Source organism: Sebastes fasciatus, chromosome 18, assembly GCF_043250625.1.
Source record: "Sebastes fasciatus isolate fSebFas1 chromosome 18, fSebFas1.pri, whole genome shotgun sequence".
NCBI classification, from domain to species: Eukaryota; Metazoa; Chordata; class Actinopteri; order Perciformes; family Sebastidae; genus Sebastes; species Sebastes fasciatus.
Genome location: NC_133812.1, coordinates 20,577,753 through 20,598,541, shown reverse-complemented (window position 1 = coordinate 20,598,541; position 20,789 = coordinate 20,577,753). Strand labels below are relative to the sequence as shown.

General features: G+C 40.6%; 1 protein-coding gene across 9 annotated transcripts in view; it reads left to right on the top strand.

Annotated features, from left to right (window-relative positions):
• Window positions 1–20,789, top strand: part of fam184ab (family with sequence similarity 184 member Ab) — a 179,289-nt gene that overhangs the window by 109,364 nt on the left and 49,136 nt on the right. For all 9 annotated transcript variants that reach the window (XM_074614722.1, XM_074614727.1, XM_074614725.1 and 6 more), the window contains 4 exons: window positions 1,117–1,302; window positions 11,640–11,762; window positions 13,049–13,210; window positions 14,879–15,000. In XM_074614722.1, the coding sequence (XP_074470823.1) occupies window positions 1,117–1,302; window positions 11,640–11,762; window positions 13,049–13,210; window positions 14,879–15,000 (593 nt within the window). The remainder of the gene's footprint in view (window positions 1–1,116; window positions 1,303–11,639; window positions 11,763–13,048; window positions 13,211–14,878; window positions 15,001–20,789) is intronic.

Genomic DNA, 20,789 nt, shown 5'->3' with positions numbered 1-20,789 from the left:
CTTTTTGTCTGGCACATGTAGGTTGAGCCTCAATCTTTTAGCGTTATATCAAGTATGTAGCAGGGGGCTTGTGTTGTAGGTTCATGAGGCTGTGATTATCCTAGAGGTCACATTAGGTCATTTTATACAGTGAGGTCAAGTTTCACTATATGAAATGGCTACTATGGGGACTAACATCATCACACATGACTACAGTTGGGCTCATTGGATCCACAAGAGTCTCAGCTTTACAGTGATACCCAAATTATGCAATTCCAAGACTGTTTAGGGACCCCAGTATGCAGAAATATTCAAACACACCATTTTAGAATAGACGAAAATAACACATTTATACTGGATGCAAAAAACGGCATGGTTTTTGCCCAAAACTGCATGTGATTATCATAAAGTGGGCATGTATGTAAAGAGGAGACTCATGGGTACCCATAGAACCCATTTTCATTCACATATCTCGAGGTCAGAGGTCAAGGGACGACTTTGAAAATAGCCATTTTTTCCTTGCCAAAATGTAGCCTAACTTTTGAGCGCTATTTAGCTACCGACAAGCTAGCATGACACAGTTGGTACCAATGGATTCCTTAGGTTTTCTAGTTTCATGTGATACCAGTACCTTCACTATATCTCTAAAAGTGAGCCTGATACAGATACATACTGTGCCTTTGAAAGAGAGTAACATTGTTCAGGATCGTCGGCAATCCTCTGGGTCTCAGTGGTTTAGCTGCATCCGTCATGCCTGATGCTGGAGACATTTTGCATCAAGACTCCATCTAGAATCAGAATGATGGTTTGGTTATGTTGCTTACTGATCATAGGCTCTATAGCTCCGTAATCATTTACCCCGTCATCAGTACTCCCACATGGAGTCTGGTACAAAATGTTCTGTTTTCAGCTTGTTAGGTTTTGGTGCTTTAGGGATAACAATAATGAATGTGAAGTGGTTAGAATGATTTCCAATACAGACAAACAGAATGCAGGATTGATTCCTGAGAAAAAATACAGCATATGGGGTGAATGTCAGCCCAGGCTATTTCTGTCTGTGTGTGAGTGTGTGTCGTCTATCATAACACTCGCCTCTGGGCATATTTTTTAATGTGTTCAATTATCTGTTTTCGTCAGACCCTGCGTGAGGAGAAGATGTCCCACGAGAAGGACATGAACAATATGCAGGCTCGGTCCGAAGACGAGGCCAGCCAGATGAAGGAGGGCCAGGCTCGAGCTCTGGAGGAAGTCGCCAAGAAACACAGAGTGACCCTGGAGAACGCTCTCAACAACGCCGAGAAGGAGAAGAACCGCATGCTGGCCGTGAGTACACACACACACACACACACACACACACACACACATATATTCATGGACTCCAAGGTTAGACCGATATACGTGTGATGGAGGCTCTTCCTGCTGATTTTGCTGTTGATTAGTCCTACCTCATTCTGAAAACATCCGACACACATGCCATCAGAAACGTGTGTTGTTCCTGCTTTGATTAAAACAAAAGAACCCATTCTACATAGTAATATGTCCGACAGAGGGTGCATCAGATGGTGAGCTCGCCGGGCACAATGAAGGGAAATCCACAAGATTAATTTTCAGAACGCTGCCTCTTTGTGTAATAAGCGTTTATTGCTCAAAGCAGGAGGAAAATGAACAGCTGTATGTTTTAATTGATCCTGCATCATCGAGCTCGGGGCTCATCTCGAGCCATAAAGACGGTGTCCTTGGGAAGCTTGTTTTCACCACTGTGGTAGAAGTATTACTCTCTTTATGGAGACCCAGAGGTAGAGAAAGTAACAAAGTACATTTAGAACACTATTAGGTAATATTGTGCAACTTTACAGTATACTACAATTCAGAGGGAAATATTTACTTTTGTGCCACACTGCATTTATCTGATTGTTGTAGTCATTAGTCACTTTACAGCTTTAAAAAATAGTCCCTCCATGAATCGAAGGCCCGGCTGATGTTGATCCTAGTCCGTCCCCCCCCCGTCCCCCCCCGTCCCCCCCGACGTCGGTCACATTCCTGTTTTGCAAGACGTGTTTTTTTTTATGCTTCCGTGGAGTTTACATTGGAGACTGAGTTGTGTTGGGGGCTGGTCTTTTTGTTGGCGTTAGTGGACTCCATTTGTAAGCGACTCGCGAGTGCTCATGACGTCACATCTGTTGGATTTTCCGGAAAAAACGTCCTGCATTCTTCACATTATGCCAAAACCTTGTCCTGTTGTTGTTGTTGTTGTTGTTGCTGCATATATCTGTTTATAGAGATTAAGATTTAACTGACCAACAATATATAAAGTAGTTACTGTTTGCTTCACCTATAACATTCTAAACATCTGTCCTTGTACTGAGTGATTTACATTAAAGTACATTTTAGTGGTAATTCTTGCTTAAAGAAGTACTTTTACTTGAAGAATAAAATTACTTTTTTTTTGGCTACTTGGGGACATCAAATCACACTGACTTTAACTTTGACATATTATTGCTTTTTAGAGTTGTTGTTGCACGAGTTGCCTATTTATACACACAGCAAACAATGAGCAACATTAGCATTCATTTGGAGTGGTGTTTTTGGAGGATCACAGAAAAACCTCTGGCCCGATTTTCATAAAACTTGGTAGAACAGTGTAGCGTTGGCCAAGGGAGAACCTAATACATTTTGGAGCAGATCCGAATCACGGGGCGGATACACGCATTATTTTTCACTTATTGAAACAGACTTGGCGGAGGTCCGCGCTCTCTGAGTGCCCTTCTAGTTCTGTGTGGGTTCATCACTATGAGCAACTCCTTTCACATCAATAAGTAGTCAACTCATCCATTGTTAATATGAAAATATCGAGTAGTGCAGCTTAACATCAAGGATCTGAATACATTTTTCACTACTGGATGGATACAAGTAGTGACACATTGACAAACGTCTTTATAATTTCACAATTCCCACTCTTCCTGTAGCTCAATATAACATTGAACAGTGTGATATTCAGGACTTATGACTCAGAATACCAGCTGTCTCTCTCTCAGTCTCTCTGTGTTCTGGATCTGTCGCCTGCCAAAAGATTTGGACCTGTCACACCTCTTCAGTCTGTTGATGTTACACAGTATTTGTTAATGAATGAGTGGTGATTATGGAGGACAGATGTCCTGTGGTGTCTGCAATATGTTGTAGTTTGATCAGCGCCATACCACTGACCACAGTCATATTGTGTGTGTGTGGAAGTATATTGACCTTTCCACTGGCAAGCTAAAACTACAGTTTATAAAGTCTAACCACAGTCCTCTGCTGTTTGTCTGTTGATGCTCATTAAGTTGTTTAGAGAGGAGACAGCAGCGCTCATTTACTTCCCCACAGACACTCTGCAAGCTGGTTGAGCGTATTTTAACGGTTAACCGGTCACAATCCCGCCTCTCTAACCTCTCTGCTAACTCCACATTGTTCACTGACTGCGCCATCTGTTACAAGAGCTGGAGAAAAAGCTCTCTTTGCCTTGAGACTCGACTTGAATTGTAAATTTCTCGTGTCTCACGAAGGTCTAAATATTGTTCCAGACGCTCTTCTGTCTTGATATGAATTAAATTATTGAAGGAAATAGTGCATTTTTGGCATTTTAATACAGATAATGTCCTTGTTCACTCTGAAACACCTCAGATTACTTTTTTCAGCCCGTAAAAAGCTGCAGGGTTTTCATTTGATAGCCTTGACTGTCAAAGTTGATCTGCAAATACATTGAGACTAACATTCATGCTTCTCTCTCTTTTTAAGAATAAACTATATTCTAGTAATCAATAAGAGCAAAACAGCACATTATATCAGCTAGAGGTGTCGTTATATCAGTGGTAGAAAACTGCAGATGGAGTAAAAATATAAATAAACATAATTAGGACGAGTGGCCATACTGTTTATTTACTATAGACAACATCTTGTGTCACATGATAAGAGATTTGCTCTTCACTCACCGTGAGGTACAGTAGGACACAGAGCCTTGCAGAGGCAGCAGCTGAAATATATCACCAAAAAGAGCACAAGGAACATCCTTCACTGTTTCTAGGCAACAACAACAGTTGCAGCTGTTGTTGTTGGTTGCGCTTTGAAAGTTCAGCGACAACTGAGGTCAAAGTTTAAATAGTTTGGGTGATGGCAAAAAAAGGTTCTAAAACTTCTGAGAACCTCCTGTGCAGCATTATCCAGGTGATATGTATCTATTCGTGGGCTCAACTATCCGTTAAACTACTACACCGCACCTTTAAGAGAGGTTGAACTGTGTTTGAAATGGGAGCTCCATCATAAATCTGTTAAAAAACTGTGATGAATGGACAAGAGTATGATTTCATATAAGTTTATTTCTGCTAAACTAGGAGGGGAGAAAGTTTCAAGACAGACCAAGAGAGCATTTTTCAGGGAATGCTTGGAGTTAATGACCGGACCGACGGGGTCTATTACATTTAAAAGGACCCTCGAGTTATGACCATTCGTTATAGAAGACATCATATGGAACCACAAAGTTATTCTGTAGTTTATTTGCCTTCCAGCTTTATTCAGCTATCTTGCATTTCCTATTCAAAATCTGAGTGAGCTTAATAAAAAACTACAGCAGGGGCTTTAAGTTCATGTTTTTTATCTTTTACAGCAAAAATATCTGAAAGTTGTTGTATTGATCAGCTCTTCAGTGCAGGAAAAAATGAGTCAGTGAAGCTGATATCACGTCAACATGAGCAAAACCACCTAAAATTTCCAAAGGTATGACTCAGCCCCTTTAATATACTGAATAAAGGTTTGGGATTACTCTCTGCACAGGGTGATAAATAAATTAATACATCACACGTAGGCATAACAAGTAGAGGAGCTCAGATACCTGCACAAAATGCGCAGTTTGTTTAGGTTGTATATAGACTAAAATACATCAAAGAGGGCTATAACCGTGACTAAGAAGCTGGCAAAGGAGGAAATGCAGCCTACTGATGTGGGAGCACATTTATAAATGTCATCTAGAACACCTCTGAGTTCACATAACCTGGGCTGGATGAAATGTGAGTAACCTGCAGGAGCTTCTGTCAGCGATGTAATGTTACAAAAGAGATCCAAAAAAAGACAAATAGAAATAATTTCTCAATGAAAACAAAGTTGGCAGACGTGGCAGACACACTATACACAGCCTGCTTGATGACTCACACAGGTGATAGGACGCTCTAATGGGCTATTTTTGGCTGATGCTAAAACTGCTGCTACTCCTATTCACACACAAAGGCACACAGCTGCTTTAGTGAGCTGTTGTGCAGGAGACAATAAAGGTCTAATTAGATTAACGCACTTCCTATACATGGAGGAAGTGTGGAAATGACAGTAAAAAAGAGTGGGTTACTTTTCAGATCTTAGAAAATGTGCAGAAATAGAACTTTTCTGAGCTTTTATGACATTTTTTAAACCACATAGTTTGATATTTCTCACTTTCTTACAGTTAATAAAAGCAAAATGGCCATGACTAATAATGTTGAGCACCAGAATCTTTAAAACAAATCAGGAAATGAAGGTTTGTACAAGGTGTGGGAGTTTTGACATTTAAGTGGGTGCAGGACCTTTAGATTTCATAGTGCTGCTTGTACACCGATGACATTTACTTCACATCAAACTGCAAGTGGAGAGTTTAAAGTGAGTAAAGTAATCAAAATTAGGACAAACTGATGGGATGGTGAAAGAGATGGATGTGTGCTTTGCCTGAGGGATGTGAGTCCAGCAGCCAACTGGTGTGTGTGTGTGTGTGTGTGTGTGTGTGTGTGTGTGTGTGTGTGTGTGTGTGTGTGTGTGTGTGTGTGTGTGTGTGTGTGTGTGTGTGTGTGTGTGTGTGTGTGTGTGTGTGTGTGTGTGTGTGTGTGTGTGTGTGTGTGTGTGTGTGTGTGTGTGTGTGTGTGTGTGTGTGTGTGTGTGTGTGTGTTTCTAAAACTACCATCATAAATATTTCACTGCTCCTTACTTAGCACAGTGTGTGGTGACCCTAACAGAGCTTAAGCTCATACATACAGTATACACCCGCGCTTTTACGCTGCTTGTCTGCTGCATATTCTGTGGTATATATTTTACTCTTTGGGAAGAACATGAGAGTTTCTGTTATTCCTTCTTCTTCAGCTGGAGTGAGATCAGTAAAAACAGGTTTATGAGCTAATGATTGTTTTCTTGAAGGTACTTCAGAGAAAACTGCTGATTCATATTATTATTATTATTCCTGTGATTTTGAACATTTCAATGTTGTTTTTTTGAACATGAACCAGACTAAATCTAAACTTCATAAGGAGACGAATCCTGAAAATGCACAAGGTCACCTCTGGATATATCCTTTTACACTGTAATAAAAGGTTCAAATAACATTATCTGCAGTTGTTGGCACAGTGTCAGGTTTGGTTCTGCTCTGTGGTTATTTTCAAGGCTGTAGTTCTTTGTGTTGGATTAGCATAAACAATTTAAGTTGAGTCACAACAAAATCATTTTCAATATTGTATTTATTGCAGGATCATTGTTGTATTTGACTGTATTACATCAGACTGATGAGAGATAGTTTTGATTTGTGTTCCTTTTAATTGAATCCAACCTTTGGTGTCCATCATGATCTCTGTAGGTAGGTAGGCCCTAAATGTTTTGTTATTGTTATCTTCATTTTAATTTCCCTCTTTTTAATTTGTGTTATTTGTTTGCTGGCTCCTTTTATTTTTAGTTGAGCAGGAATGCTTCATGCTATAATCAATAACCTGTTATGCATAATGTTGTTTTTTTTATTTCGTTTTTTGCCCTTATCCGAAAAGACAGCTGTTTACACGGTTAAAATGAATATTCCTGCTTACATGCAGCCGTGCATAGAGCGATGAACCTAAGTGGTGGCGGACTAGTTCGACCGTGTGAACGCAGCCTCCCTCTCTCATTCCTTCAACCACCTTCTTGAAAAGATTGGCGTTGTGATATTTGCACATATCCAAAAAACCTGTTGATATCCAAGTCTTTCATAATGTTGAAAAGTCGGGCATGCATCTCCGTAAACTGTCGGCTAGTTAGTTTGTGTACAGCCGTAGACTGTATGTAAAGATGGACGACGCCTCTCCACTTCCTCCCGCTGTACAGAAGTGAAGCTAAAATATCCCGCATACAGGAGCTGCCATCTTGAGACTTTGATGTAATTTGGAGCCAGAGTCTGTGCAGTAGTGATCAGTAGTTTTAGGAGCCGTTTATCGAGGTCACCCACCTAATCTGGGTAAGGGTTATTTGGGTTTTGAGTCCAAAACTGCTACCGTGGTTCGGTCTCGGGTCGGACTTGGACTGAAACTATACAGGATCATGTCGAGTCGGGACTGATTTTTCACTGGCTTCAACAAAACAACCTCCACCACTCCGACTGCAGCTCCTCACATACCGTACAATAGTTCCCTCTTGTGTGCTTGGTGCTCAAATTACCAAACACACAATTTCCAGTATCATGATGGCTTTTGTATCTGATGCGAGTTGTGAAATTGCCCCGAGGATAACAAACCGGGCCCCGGGACTCGTTTAATGAGCCTGAGGGTCTACCTGTTCCGAACCGCAGCGCGCCACTAATTTACCTGCAGCCGAGGCGTGCGGCTCCAGCAGCCTGAAAATAGCCTCGTGATGATGCCCAATCTCCATTGGGTCCTTTATTCCAGTCACACACGGCCATGAGCCAAATGATCAAATAGTCTCTTAAATCCAAGTTGCATAACGAGGACGTGTTTTAAACGCTATTCCACAGTAGCCCCGATCAGAGCTGACAGCTACATTAATAGGAGAGCGTTTTGCATTTCCATAATTATTAGATATGCATTCTATATGCAGACTCTCTGGTCCTGTGTGATTTCCATGGCCTTCTATTCTGTCCCGCTGTGTACTGATATGCACAATAATTTCCCATTGTTCACTCCGGTTCATGATTATGCTGCCAGTGTTGGTGCAGAAATGTCCAGATTGGATGAGTGACGGCGAGGAGGCAGCGTTCATTCACTTCTCATCCACTCGCTCCTGTTTTATATATTTTTCTGCAAAATCACAGAGGCCGACACATGACAAGAAATGCCTCCTCATCCCTCCATTTGATTCTAGTTTCATCACGTCGAGTTAATCATCTTTTCTTTTATCACCTCCATTCTATCATCGCTTTAAATTATAATGAGAGTCGTCTGTGAGAAGGCCGGGTTTGGAATTTAAATGAATAGTCTGCAGTACCTCGGCCTCGCCCTCCGTATCGAGCGGCAAGGTATGACAGGAATCCTGATGCGTCGTATTAGATTCCTCCCCAGCTGACTCTGTCTGTCTGTGGATCGACCAGCATCCTCGATATCATCAGACTGATGGAAGGGCACCTTACGTATCCATCAAGGTTTCCACAAATTCAATTTTTTCGCATATTGAGAAAAATATGATGCATGCACTGATTTTTATTTTTTTTTATTTAAAGCTTGTTGAATTTCATGGCTGGGATTTGGGTGTGTGATGTGGTGCATTGAATGGAATTGTGTCTATTATCTGTGATAATACAGTGTCAGGGTCTCACTATAGTTAAGAATTTCACCTGCAAATTCTCTTTTTCTGATGTCCAGAATGAATACTGGTGGGAAATATTGCAAGAGATGACTGAGGATTTGAAGCTTTTGTACTATAGTATTACAGTATTAATAATAGTTTTTTATATTATTATATATCTATATATATAGATATATACTGTATATCTATATAAATAGATATACAGTATATCTCATGATTGTCCATAGTTAATTGCGATTAATCGGAAATTAATCACACGTTTTTTTATCTATTCAAAATGTACCTTAAAGGGAGAGACTTGCGCCAAACTGCATGTGATTATCATAAAGTGGGCATGTCTGTAAAGGGGAGACTCGTGGGTACCCATAGGACCCATTTTCATTCACATATCTTGAGGTCAGAGGTCAAGGGACCCCTTTGAAAATGGCCATGACAGTTTTTCCTCACCAAAATTTAGCACAAGTTTGGAGCGTTATTTAACCTCCTTCCTGACAAGCTAGTATGACATGGTTGGAACCAATGGATTCCTCAGGTTTTGTAGTTTCATATGATGCCAGTATCTTCACTCTAGCTTCAAAACTGAGTCCACTGCAACCTGAAAATTGCAAGTTGGCATGGAAATTTGTTCTAACGTGTTAACTTTGACAGCCCTACATAGTACTACAAATGCCCATAGATTAGGGGCTGTAGGGATTACATCCACACCTGCAAAAAGTTAGCACAGCAGGTAAAACAAAGTAAAGTAAAACAAAACAGAGCATTGAATTGGTAAATATTCCTAGAAGAGACTACGCAACATGTAGAAATAGAAGAAAGTTATTTATCCAGATTTTTGCCTGAAACCAATTCCACCATTAGATTCACAAGCGAGGAATAGTCTCAAGGAAAGCCTTTGTGAGGAGGACCTGTGGGAGTCGAAGGCTTCAGGCGAACAGTACATCGGACACATCTCGGTGTAGCTCTGGGATTTCATCGTAGCCCGGAGCTGGGCAGGTACAGCCCCATTCTTGGCTTTCTTACGGTTGCACACGGGTGTTGAAACTATTGCAAGCAACAACAGGGAGCTGCTTTGGAGGGAAAACAGCAGCGGACTGACGTGTTTGAGCAGGTTGGCGTTTCGCAAAGTGGATCATTTTGCGATTCTTTGTACCAAATTATACCAAACTGTTTCACAGATGCACATTTGTGTCAGTCAATTCTCACAGTTATTACCCTGCCAACAGAGGAACTTCCTCCTCTCTGCGACAAGAAATACAAGATGTCATTAAGCATTACACATGAATTACTGTGATTTTACACTCTGTCTGCCATTCAGATGAATTTCCGTGAAGTTCCATTGGTTTTTATCTCACAGCAGTCAATACGCTGAATGTTTTTTTTTATACGGCATTACAAACTTCATCCTCCTCTGTAATGAATAATGGTGGCAAATTTCATTTGACATTACAGCAATTTCCCTCCGCTCTAATTGTCCTTGGAAAGCAGCAATCATTGCATGCTATAACAGAAATCGTTCCCCATTCATCAGCAGCCATAATAAGCTTTATCATGGTAACAATGCTAGACCTCTTTCTCTCTCGTCTCTGTTAAGGACAATGAAATAGTTTGAAGTATTTTTAGAAATTTTTGCACAGATGAATGCGATGACAAAAAAAGAGGAGCGAGGGAGGCGAGTCCTGGATCTACACCACAACTGAGGGAATACTGCACATGTATGAAGGATTTGAGTTGAGTTGAGTCCATTTTCAGTCTCTGAGTCTGGAAATGAATCTTTTCAGTGTATCAGCCGGAGACCCCAACACATCTACTTCCTGTTTTTAGCCATGCTAGTAAAATGTTACTTGGCTTCCCTTTGGTCGAGGACATGAACTTCATCTGCACATGAATTCTTGATTTAGTCACAGATCATTTTCTCTTAAAGCTGGAGTGCAGAACTTTCGTTACCCCCTCTAGCAGTGAGAGTAATTACACAAACACTGTCGACGCATGCTTATGACGTATGCGTGCAGGTGAGTTTGCTGCATCCCCAGGAGCACTCTCTTTGAGTCTTCCCACGCAAATAAGATCACGTTTTGAACGGGCACTGCACTAGTATTTTACAAATACCAACCTATCCAAGAACGCGATGTGTGCCCTTAATCCCTTCTCTTCTTTTAGTGCTCACTAATGAGTAAAAGTCGTTGATCGCTTTATTTTTTTTTACTTTAACCCTTCCTCTGAATGTCGATCTTCTTTTATATCAGGAGCATCCACTCTAGAAACTGTTCATGGACACTTCTTAGGATTTTCTGCCATAGCTTACGGCATACTCCTAGCTGCTCCTCCGTCGCTATCGTCTCTCCTCTCTTCCTGCCCCCTTTATCCCTGGCTGATTGACGTAAAACCATAGACTGTATATAAGAAGTGGACGTAGTCACTGTGATGTCACCCATTGGTTGGTGGACTGCCAATTTGAAGCCTCAAGTTCAGGTTTTTGGCCGTCGCCATCTAGACAAACACGGGACATCTCCCTGACTGGACAACGTCTTGGTAGCGTCCTGTCAATCACAAGGTAGCCACGCCCTAAAGCATCCCCTGCTTTATGGTCTATTTGACTCTAAATGGAACCATAATTTACTAAATGAACATCATGCTGTATTGAAGAAGACTTGAAACTAGCGATTGAGACCATAAACTCATGTTTACAATGTTTACTGAGGTAATAAATCAAGTGAGAAGTAGGGTCATTTTCTCATAGACTTCTATACAATCAAACTCCTTTTTGTGACTAGAGTCGCCCGCTGCTGGCTATTAGAAATTATGTTTAAGGCACTTCCGCATTGGCTTCACTTAAGAGATCGCCATCTGCATAAAACGCATCACTTTTGGGCCACAAGCGCGGGAAAGTCGCCACAGGCACCACAACTCCGGTATACTGCGAAATACAGAGAGCTTTAACTGGCAGCGATAAGCTTAATCAGCACTGTGTGAACTTGTTTGGCAAGGGCTTGAATGTAACGTTCATTTCAATGTAAAAGTCCTGCACTCCCGTTTTAAGTTCCTTTGTTGATGCTCCTCGGCTTTTAAAGCTCACTCGTTTTGACAGATGTGTGTTTCTAAATTGCTTTCCACAGGAGCTGGAGCAGCAGTTTGAGAGGGAGCGCCTCGCGCTGGAGGAGCAGAAGACGATTCTCAGGCAGCAGCTGGACGAGCTGAGCGAGGAGCTCACCGCCAAACTCACTGCAGCCAGTCAGGAGGTAGGACATCCACGACTTTACATTTGTACATGACATGCATTGAAAACCACAATCAAAAATGGCCGATATCTCCAACACTCTGCAACTCACACCAAATCAATCTATACTAAAAAATACTACAGGTAACAGGAAAAATATGTATTTTTGATTTTGGGGTGAACTGTCCCTTTTTTAAGAACTTCTCATCCATGTTGGCTTAAAAGTTGAATTTCAAGTTCATCCTTGGCGTTTGACCACCTGTTGATGAAGATCATGTGATGTGATTGAAAGCTCCAAATCAGCTTCTAAATGGCGAGATTGTTTAGTAAACTTTGTTTGTAATGAATTTCTCATTCACTACTCTTAACTTCTTGTTGGTAATGTCACCTCCAAAAGTTAGAGGAACTGGAGTCTGAATCCGTAATAACGTGCGTGACTTGAATAATAAATAAATGATAAATGGTATTTACCATTTGAAAGATGAAGTAAACTGTATATTCCAGTCGTCTTACCAGCTGAAAAATGAGGTGAGGGTCACGTCCAAAGGACACATTAAAATGACCTATGTGGAAAATAAACTGTATAAACCCTCAGCTTTAAGTCTCTTATTATTTTTTAACCTGATACTGACTGTCCAACTTTAGTAAGACATTATTTAGAGACAGTTATAAGACAATTATAAGTTATTCAGAGTAAAGCCAACTGTTTAACTGCTCAACAAAATGTGTTCCTATTTGTAGATGTTAGCTTTTCAAAATACAGTTGTTTGCTGCTTATTCATTCATTAATACTGTTGGTTGTTTGTACTGAATTTGAAGTATTCAGACTTGTTTTCTGTGTAGTTTAAACCTTAATGGGAGTGTATGAGCCTGAAATTTTGGGGAAAATATATTTAATTGCGGTGCATGTAAGTTAAAACACAAAATGGTTTTTTTTTTCTGACAAAGGCTTGTTTAATCCCTGGTGTTTTAAAGCATTGTTTTTCTGTGTATAAACCCACTGCCTCGCTGTGTTCATTGTTTGTGCACTCTGAGTTGTACTGTGCTTTTAACATCGAGGTAAATTAATATCCGATGCGCTGCAAAACCATGTTGCCACGTCGGCAAAAAGTATATGGGCCTGGCTCATTTAAAAATCAGAACTAGAAATGGTTATTGAATGCATTTTTGATGGAAATTCCACCTCGCTGAGCTTAAAATGCTGATGTAGTTTCAAGGTTGCTGCCACACTGAGATACAGCCTGAAGCGCTACAGGGTAGAGGGTGTGAATATAGTTTATTCTCTCTGTCTAACTCTCCTCCCTGCAGGTGGTGCGACTGCAGGAGGAGGTGCAGCAGGGCGAGCAGGACGTGGGGACAGCTGAGGTACAGATCTGCACAATGAAGGAGGCGCAGGACAAACTGCTGGAGGAGCTGGACGCTACCAGGGCCCGACTGAGAGAGACCAGCAACCTGCTGACTGCACTGCAGGTCAGCACAAACTAACACACACGCAGTTTATTCTGTACTTATGAGGACATTCTGCAGCCCTTTTACCTGACCTGAACCATCACAACAACACGACTGACCTCAAACCTTAAATTAACCTTAACCTTAAAACCAGGTTTTAACAGTCCTTTGGAGAAGTGAGGACCAGACAAAATGTCCTCACCTCCCAAAAATGTCCTCCCTCTCAAGGTGTAAAACTCAAATGTGTCCAAAGATAGAAGTACAGACACACAAACAAACACACACACACACACACACAGTACTCAGGCTGTTCTCATACACAATTTGTAGCTATACCTATGAAAAAGTAATGCACTGTAATTCATATATATCCCACGAAATCAATTCGTACACGTAATCGTGAACCAGGAAATATATCGAGCGACCAACGGTGCGTAGGGAGGAGGTCAGGGTGAATGGGTGGGTCTAAAAACCCCGGACTTGTGTGAAACCAGAAGTCAATTATTGTGACGTAATTTCCGTAACACCACTTCCAGTAATATTTTAATCCAAACCACGATTTCCTGTACATTACATTTCCTATAGTAGTAGTTTTAGTAGTTTTATTATTGAAAAGACTGGAGCGGAAATTGACACGTGCGTTACGTGTTGCTGGACATTCATAGGAAAATGCACGGAAAATAACTTTTCGTAAAATATCATACAAACCGTTCTGAATAACCGTATGAATGTATGTGGCAGTACTTGGACTCATTCCACCATCCACAATATAAACTATTTTGTCAACTCATATTATATCTTGTGTCAGTAGGATGTTTGACTAAATATAGTTGGGTGGCAAACTATTGTCATTATCGCTTAATTTAATTAATTAATCATAATAAATAGATCTTTCTTCAGTCTTTCTTTCAAATTCATGAAATTTTAAACAAAATAATAATAATAATAATAAACTTTATTTATACGGCACCTTTCATACATAAAATGCAGCTCACAGTGCCTCACAAGAAAAATCAAATGAATAAATAAAAACAAGAACACAGGTGTTAAAGGTCATCAGGAGTAAAATGTACCAATAGATAAGACCAATAAAATTGTGAAATACATAAAAAACAATGATGTTAAAAAAGGCAAAGGTAAGTTTGTGATGGGAATTTGTTCCAAACCTTTGGTGCATAATATCAGAAGGCTGCTTCACTTGCTTGTAGTTCATTTTTGGTACATTTAGCAAGCCAGCACTACTTTTTCGTCTATAAAATGCTGAAGGTACCATCAAAAGTTCCCAGAGACGAAGACATTGTCCGTTCATTGGTTATTTAGTTAGACCAACACAATTAATCAGTTATCATATTTATCCAATTTATATTTTGTTTATCAACTCCTCAATTAATGTTAATAATAATTTCAGTCCTATGATGTACTGTGGGCTTGGTGAGAGTGGGTTTTTGAAGGACGTCCATGTCACCACTCTTTTTGGATTGACACTGCCAATAGCAACGTTTTACTCCAAAAGGCTTTAACCGTTTTTCACGCTACAGAAAATCCAAAAAGTTTTCAGAGTTGCCTAAAGAACTGGATTCTTGTCGGAGCGGAAAAAAACCTCTGAGCAACGTTTAGACTACGAAGGCACGGTAACCAAGGTCTGCCTGTCTGTCTGACTGTCTGTCTGTCTGGCTGTCTGTTTCTCAGGGGGAGTTGGAGATCCAAAAGCGTCAGCATGAAGCCAAACTCATCACCACCAAAGAAGAAGAAAAACTTAAGATGGACAAGATGGCTCTGGAGCTGGAGCTCAAATGGACCGAAACACTCAGGTGTGTGTGTGTGTGTGTGTGTGTGTGTGTGTGTGTCTGAGAGAATAACACCCACAGTCTTTATCTTGTCTTTTAACAAAGACAGACCATGAAATTAAGAATGGATAGGAAATGGAAGTCTTTCTGTTTCCCTATTTTTGTTTCTCACGCTTACTAGAACACACACACACACACACACACACACACACACACACACACACACACACACACACACACAGTAACAGGTCATCCGGCTCACAGTATTGACCGTGACAGAGCATTATCCTTGGAGGGCTCTGCAACTCCTCAGCTCGATCCCGTGTTAAAGCCCCCAGCTCAAAGTCTCTGTTAACGTCCACAGACCTTTTAGAAGTGCTATTATTCAGAAACCCCAAAGAATGAAATTGACTGTTTTGTGGTGTGAACTGATGTACTTTTCACACAGTAACTTCTGGAGCCTCTAAATGACTCTATTAGAGTTTATCTCAGCATTAAATGTGTGTTAATAGTCAAAGCTTTTCCCCTTAAATAAAGATTTTGTCTTTTTTTAAAGCTGAAGTGACTCTAGACGGAGCTGAATGCCTGGATACTGTTAGATCTCATCTCTAAGAATTATGATCATTTAAATCACAGGTGAATAAGTGGGCATATTTATATAACAGCTATTCATTCAGATAATAGGTGAACGTCGGGGCATGTATATTACCACATGAATGGCTTAAACGGTTAAGAAACTGTACCAAGGTTGGTTCATCAAAATGAGAAAAAGGAAACAGTGTCCCAGTTACCGCGGATAATCCACTGAACACACTGTCAACTGTTTTCATGAGGACTATTTTTCGGTTGAAATTTTCAGTGAAAGCTGTTCACAGTGAGGTCTTTGGATTATCCAGAGTAATTGGGACACTGTTTCTGCAAAGAGAATTTGCTAGAGAATTTCTTAAGCTATTTTTTAAAATGCTGTGAGTCTAAATTTATTTGGGGTAACAAATCAGACAAACATTTCAAACACGGACGGATCATGAGACATTGGTCCCCTGGGTAGCAGAGTACTGTTTGTAGTTTTGCATCTAAAGCCTCATTTCCACCGCCTGGTTCGACTCAACTCAACTCACTTTTGGTACCAGGTCCCTTTCTCTATTTTTGTTTTCCACTGCGGATGTCACCCCCTCGGTGTAGGCGGGATTCTCAGCTAATCCATCTTCAACGCAACACTCGCCGAATCCTTTCAATGGCAAGCAAACAGAGAAACACCGTCAGTTCATCGAAAATACAGCGTAGTAAACTTTATGTACTTTGTAGTTTTGCAGGCTGTCATTTTTTAAATCTGAGTCGAGTGAATAAAAAAATTGAGGTCGCTATTGTCGAACTTGGCTATTTAAAAATGGCGACATTGTGAAGGATGTCGCGTGTCGATTCGAGTGCTGATTCTCTCTGACCAATCAGTGGTCTCAGTGTAACGTATTCTCATACAACAGTTCGTATGATATCTTACGAAAAAGTTATTCCTCTTTTTTCGTTCCCTTTCCTACGAATGTCCAGCAACACGTGTCAATTTCGGCTTGTGACATGCATACTAGTCTTTTCAAAATGAACTTACATCTTCCCAGGAAACAACTTCCTTAGGTTTAGGCAAGAAAGCTGCTTAGTTAGGTTTAGGAAAAGATTTTGATTTGGGTTGAAATAACTCCGGAAGTGGCGTTACTTAAGTACGTCAGTTATGTGATTTTGTGAGATATATACAAATTCCACTGCATTACTTTTCGTAGGTAGAGCTACGAACGGAGTATGAGACCATCCAGCCCAGTGTTTTAACAACACCTTCTAGTATTGGCTTAGCTCGCTTGGAATACCAAAAAATCTACCAGATACTATCCACACCTTTTGCTAATGGAAAACCAAAAAAGAGCAAGTCCAGTTGAGTAGAGCCGTGCCGTACCATGCAGTGGAAATGTGGCATAAGAGACATTTTGCAGGTTAACCATAACTGTAAAGTGCTGCTGTTGGTTGAAAACTTTAAGACTTTTTGGACTATTGAGGTTTCGGAATAAAGGGCAGTTGGAACAATGGGTAGTCCGCGCATAAAGCGTAGCCTTTACTACTACTACTAATACTACTACCTGGTGATTTCTCTGTGTCTGCTGTAGCTTCCTCTCAACCTGCAACTTTGTTTAATCTGTTAATGGATCTTTGTAAAGGTCACGCCTCACTCTCTGAGCCCGTGGATATCTTTGTGCCTCGCTGCAATATTTTTTATTACTCCGATTCACTTCTTGAATTACTTCAGTGAAGCCAATAGCATAACACCCATATCATCAAATCAAATCTATTTTTAAATGGGCTTAAATCAGCTCTCAAATGAACATATTCACCTGTTAAATTATACAGGAAATAAGGTACAGTTTGGATGGATCTATACAGAGGTTAGATATAAAATCATAACATTACCATATCCTGAACAAGCACCAGTCTCAACCAAGCTTCAGATCCAGATCCCAAAAATGTACATAGATGTTTTAAATGGTTTATATTGGCCTCATGATCCTCTCCTTTCCAGGTTTAAGGAGAGAAAATCACAACAAAAACTGAGAACCAATACGTGTCAAGTCCTACGTCAAATTATGAAAGAATTGATGTTAAAATACCAGGAAGCAGTTTAGGAACCTTTAGCATCCGTCTCCTCCTATCTCGGGAATCATCACAACCTAAATCTGTCAGCAGCCTCTCTCCAGACAGCTGTTTTCTTTTTATATAACTCCCTAGAAGTATGCTTTTTTTACCCAAACACAAACTTAAAGTATGTCCCTGGTAGGAACCAGGGACATACTTTAATAATCACGCAAATGTGGTGATTTGACCTGCTGTAGATTTAATATTTCTACTGTTTCAAGCAGTAGGAAAAAGGGCCCTTAACATCCAATATTTTAACAGTTTGGAAGCATCTTGAATTAAAAGTGACAAACACAAAAGATATAGACAATGAGGGTGAATCATTAATGACTAAAAATGGACAAGAAACCCACTAACATCTGGCTTTTGTCCTTAGTATGAAAGGTTACAATCGGCATTCATTCCCAGGACAAATGACTCTGCAGTAGTCACGGGTATTTATCGGCTCCAGCTCCGATCGGAAGTGATGGAAACATGACACCTGGATGGACACACATATTTCCGAACCTTTTCTGGCGTGATGCTATGTGACATGAATATATAAAATCAACAGGGTTTTGGATAATTATTGTAATTTATTAACGTACGAAACATACAATTAATACGCTCTCCTTAAAGACGCCAGTCAGACAACAGTCATTTTGCCTCGTTGATCATCGAAACAGACTTGAATTTAAACTCGACCGAAACAAAATAAAACTCATATAAACTGTCTTTGTTAGTCTTTCAACTGTTCCAACAATCACAAACTCTGGTTTGGTCAAAATGAGCCCTTAATTCAAAGAGTTAGATGTGGAAAAAAACAGCCGTTATATGTGCTCCTCAAAGCCACCAGACTCCGTTGACAGAAACAGTCATTTTACCTAAACAACCGTAACTATTTCACTGTTTACTAACCCTGTGTTACGACAGAACGTCATACTCGTCTACTGGCAATGCAGCCTATTTTTAGTGGGTTTTCACATGTTTAAAAAAACCTGCATATAGGTGCTAATTTTGGTGTAAAAAGGGTGTAAGAGTGGATCTTGAAAGTAGAAATAACAGTGTACCACAGCGTACTCATCGCGATCACTCCTCTCCTCCTCCCCGTCTCCCCTTCATTAGCTTTCACTCACCTTCCTTTGTCTTTCTGCACACAGCTCTTTATTCTCAGGAGAACATCTATTCATTTGGTGGTTGGGGTGAGTACACTGTGGTTAGTGAGCCGTCTGAATTAAGGGGGCCGGCTTTAATCCCTGTTTCGCCGTGGAAACAGACGGTTTCTCTGTGATAGTGTAATCATGGAGAGAGCTCTCCGGATTACCAAATGAACAGAGGAGGTTGAGCGGATCAGCAGACTACAGCGGAGACAGTATGACGCTAGTTTGTCCTGGTCATACAGAAGATCTTGTAGAGTGTGCTGAGTCTTTTACCTCTGGAGCCAGTCAGTCGCTGTGTGCTGGTAAAATGTGTGTCATCCCTAGCGCCGTGAGTCTAGAGATGATGATGTCAGTTTACCAGACTCATATCTCAACAACAGCCATGAAGATTTGTACAGACACTCGTGATTCCCAGAGGATGAAATGACTTTGATGATCCAACCTTTCCAGCAGCGTCACCAGCAGAGAGCAGAGTTTGTATAAGAAGCCTCCAGCAGGTTTTGTGTACAGTGATATTTGCGTTTGGGAATATGTGTTCGAACTCTGTGGCTCCGCCTGTGATTTGACATTGACAGGGTAAATATCAGAAGGACAGCTAATATTTAATCACCCTCATTACGACGTACAGTCGCTCTAATCCCGTCTGAGTGTTGGTGAGAAGCTCTTTATCGGAGCAATGTAACTTAGAACTCAGATGGAGAGGAAGAGACAGCATATCTCTCCTTTAACCACGTTGCTGCAGTACATAATCTCCTGGCCATTCAGGTTATCAATAACAGTACAAGTCCTTGGTCTGAGTACGTTTCTTTGTTTTGATGTGAAAACGTTCATATTCAAAAAAGTATCAGCGGAAATGTTGGATGTGGGCTTGAAGGTTTGTTATTAACCTTGGAAATAATAATTTGACAAGAATTCTAAGCACAAGGTCCACTTACTGGAAATCTTCAGCCACATTGTCAAAACATATTCACTGAAGAAGATAAACAGAAATAAAATGACTTGTAGTGATAAAGCACACATGCAGCACGATTTGAAATGGTATTGAATATTGGTGACAAGGAGGAAGTCAGATGTACACAGTTATTTTTAAAGGATAGAAGTATTACAACAGGGAAGCTGTGGATAGTTAGTCCCAGCCCGTTCTCATTCCTAGGGCGTCAAATACCTACGCTTTGTCACGGTCCTCTGCGCTCGATACCGGTATGAGACGCACCGGGCTTTCCACTAACCACAACATAAACCGCTGTTCCCGTGCATTAAGTTGCACGCTGTTTGTTTGCGTCCCGTGTTCACAACTTCAAGTCACATTTTCACTGTACAAACGTAGTAGTTTTAAGCCCAACCATGTTGTGGGTTGTTTCCTTAACCTAACTAGGTGGTTTTGTTGCCTAATCCTAAGCAAGTGTTTTTGTTTAATTCACAACATTAAGCACGTGTTTACTGCGACCGAAAAGTGACACCAAGTGGTCCGACAAAGCGTCAGTATGTGACGAGTTGAGATGAGAGAGTGTTGGAAAATGTAATTGCAGTTGTAGACAACTTCATATGTATTTAATTTTTTATTTACTATACAATCGAGATGCACTAAAGACATGCTATTGCCATGTAGTGATGAAGCTAATGATGGGTTTATATCATATACACAATTGGAAAGCGAACTTATGGTGAGCACACACAATCAATAAATCAAATGCTTTGACAATCCAGAATCTGTGGCTGTCGCAGGACTGTAATAAACCCGTCCAATCATTTCAACTATCTGCGTTCACGCTGCTATGTTGACAGCTGTGAGTACTAACAATAGCCATCTTCATTGTTTACGTTCATTTGGATAATTTGGGGGGAGTGGCTTTGGAGGAGGCCTGAGGGGACGGACTGTCAGTGTTGCCGACTTTCTTGCTAGATTTAGTGACTTGTGGAGTTAGGGCTGCTGGCTACTTTCATTGGAAAAGAGTTGGCAACAGTGGACTCATTATTTTGGTTGGATAATATTTAAAATAC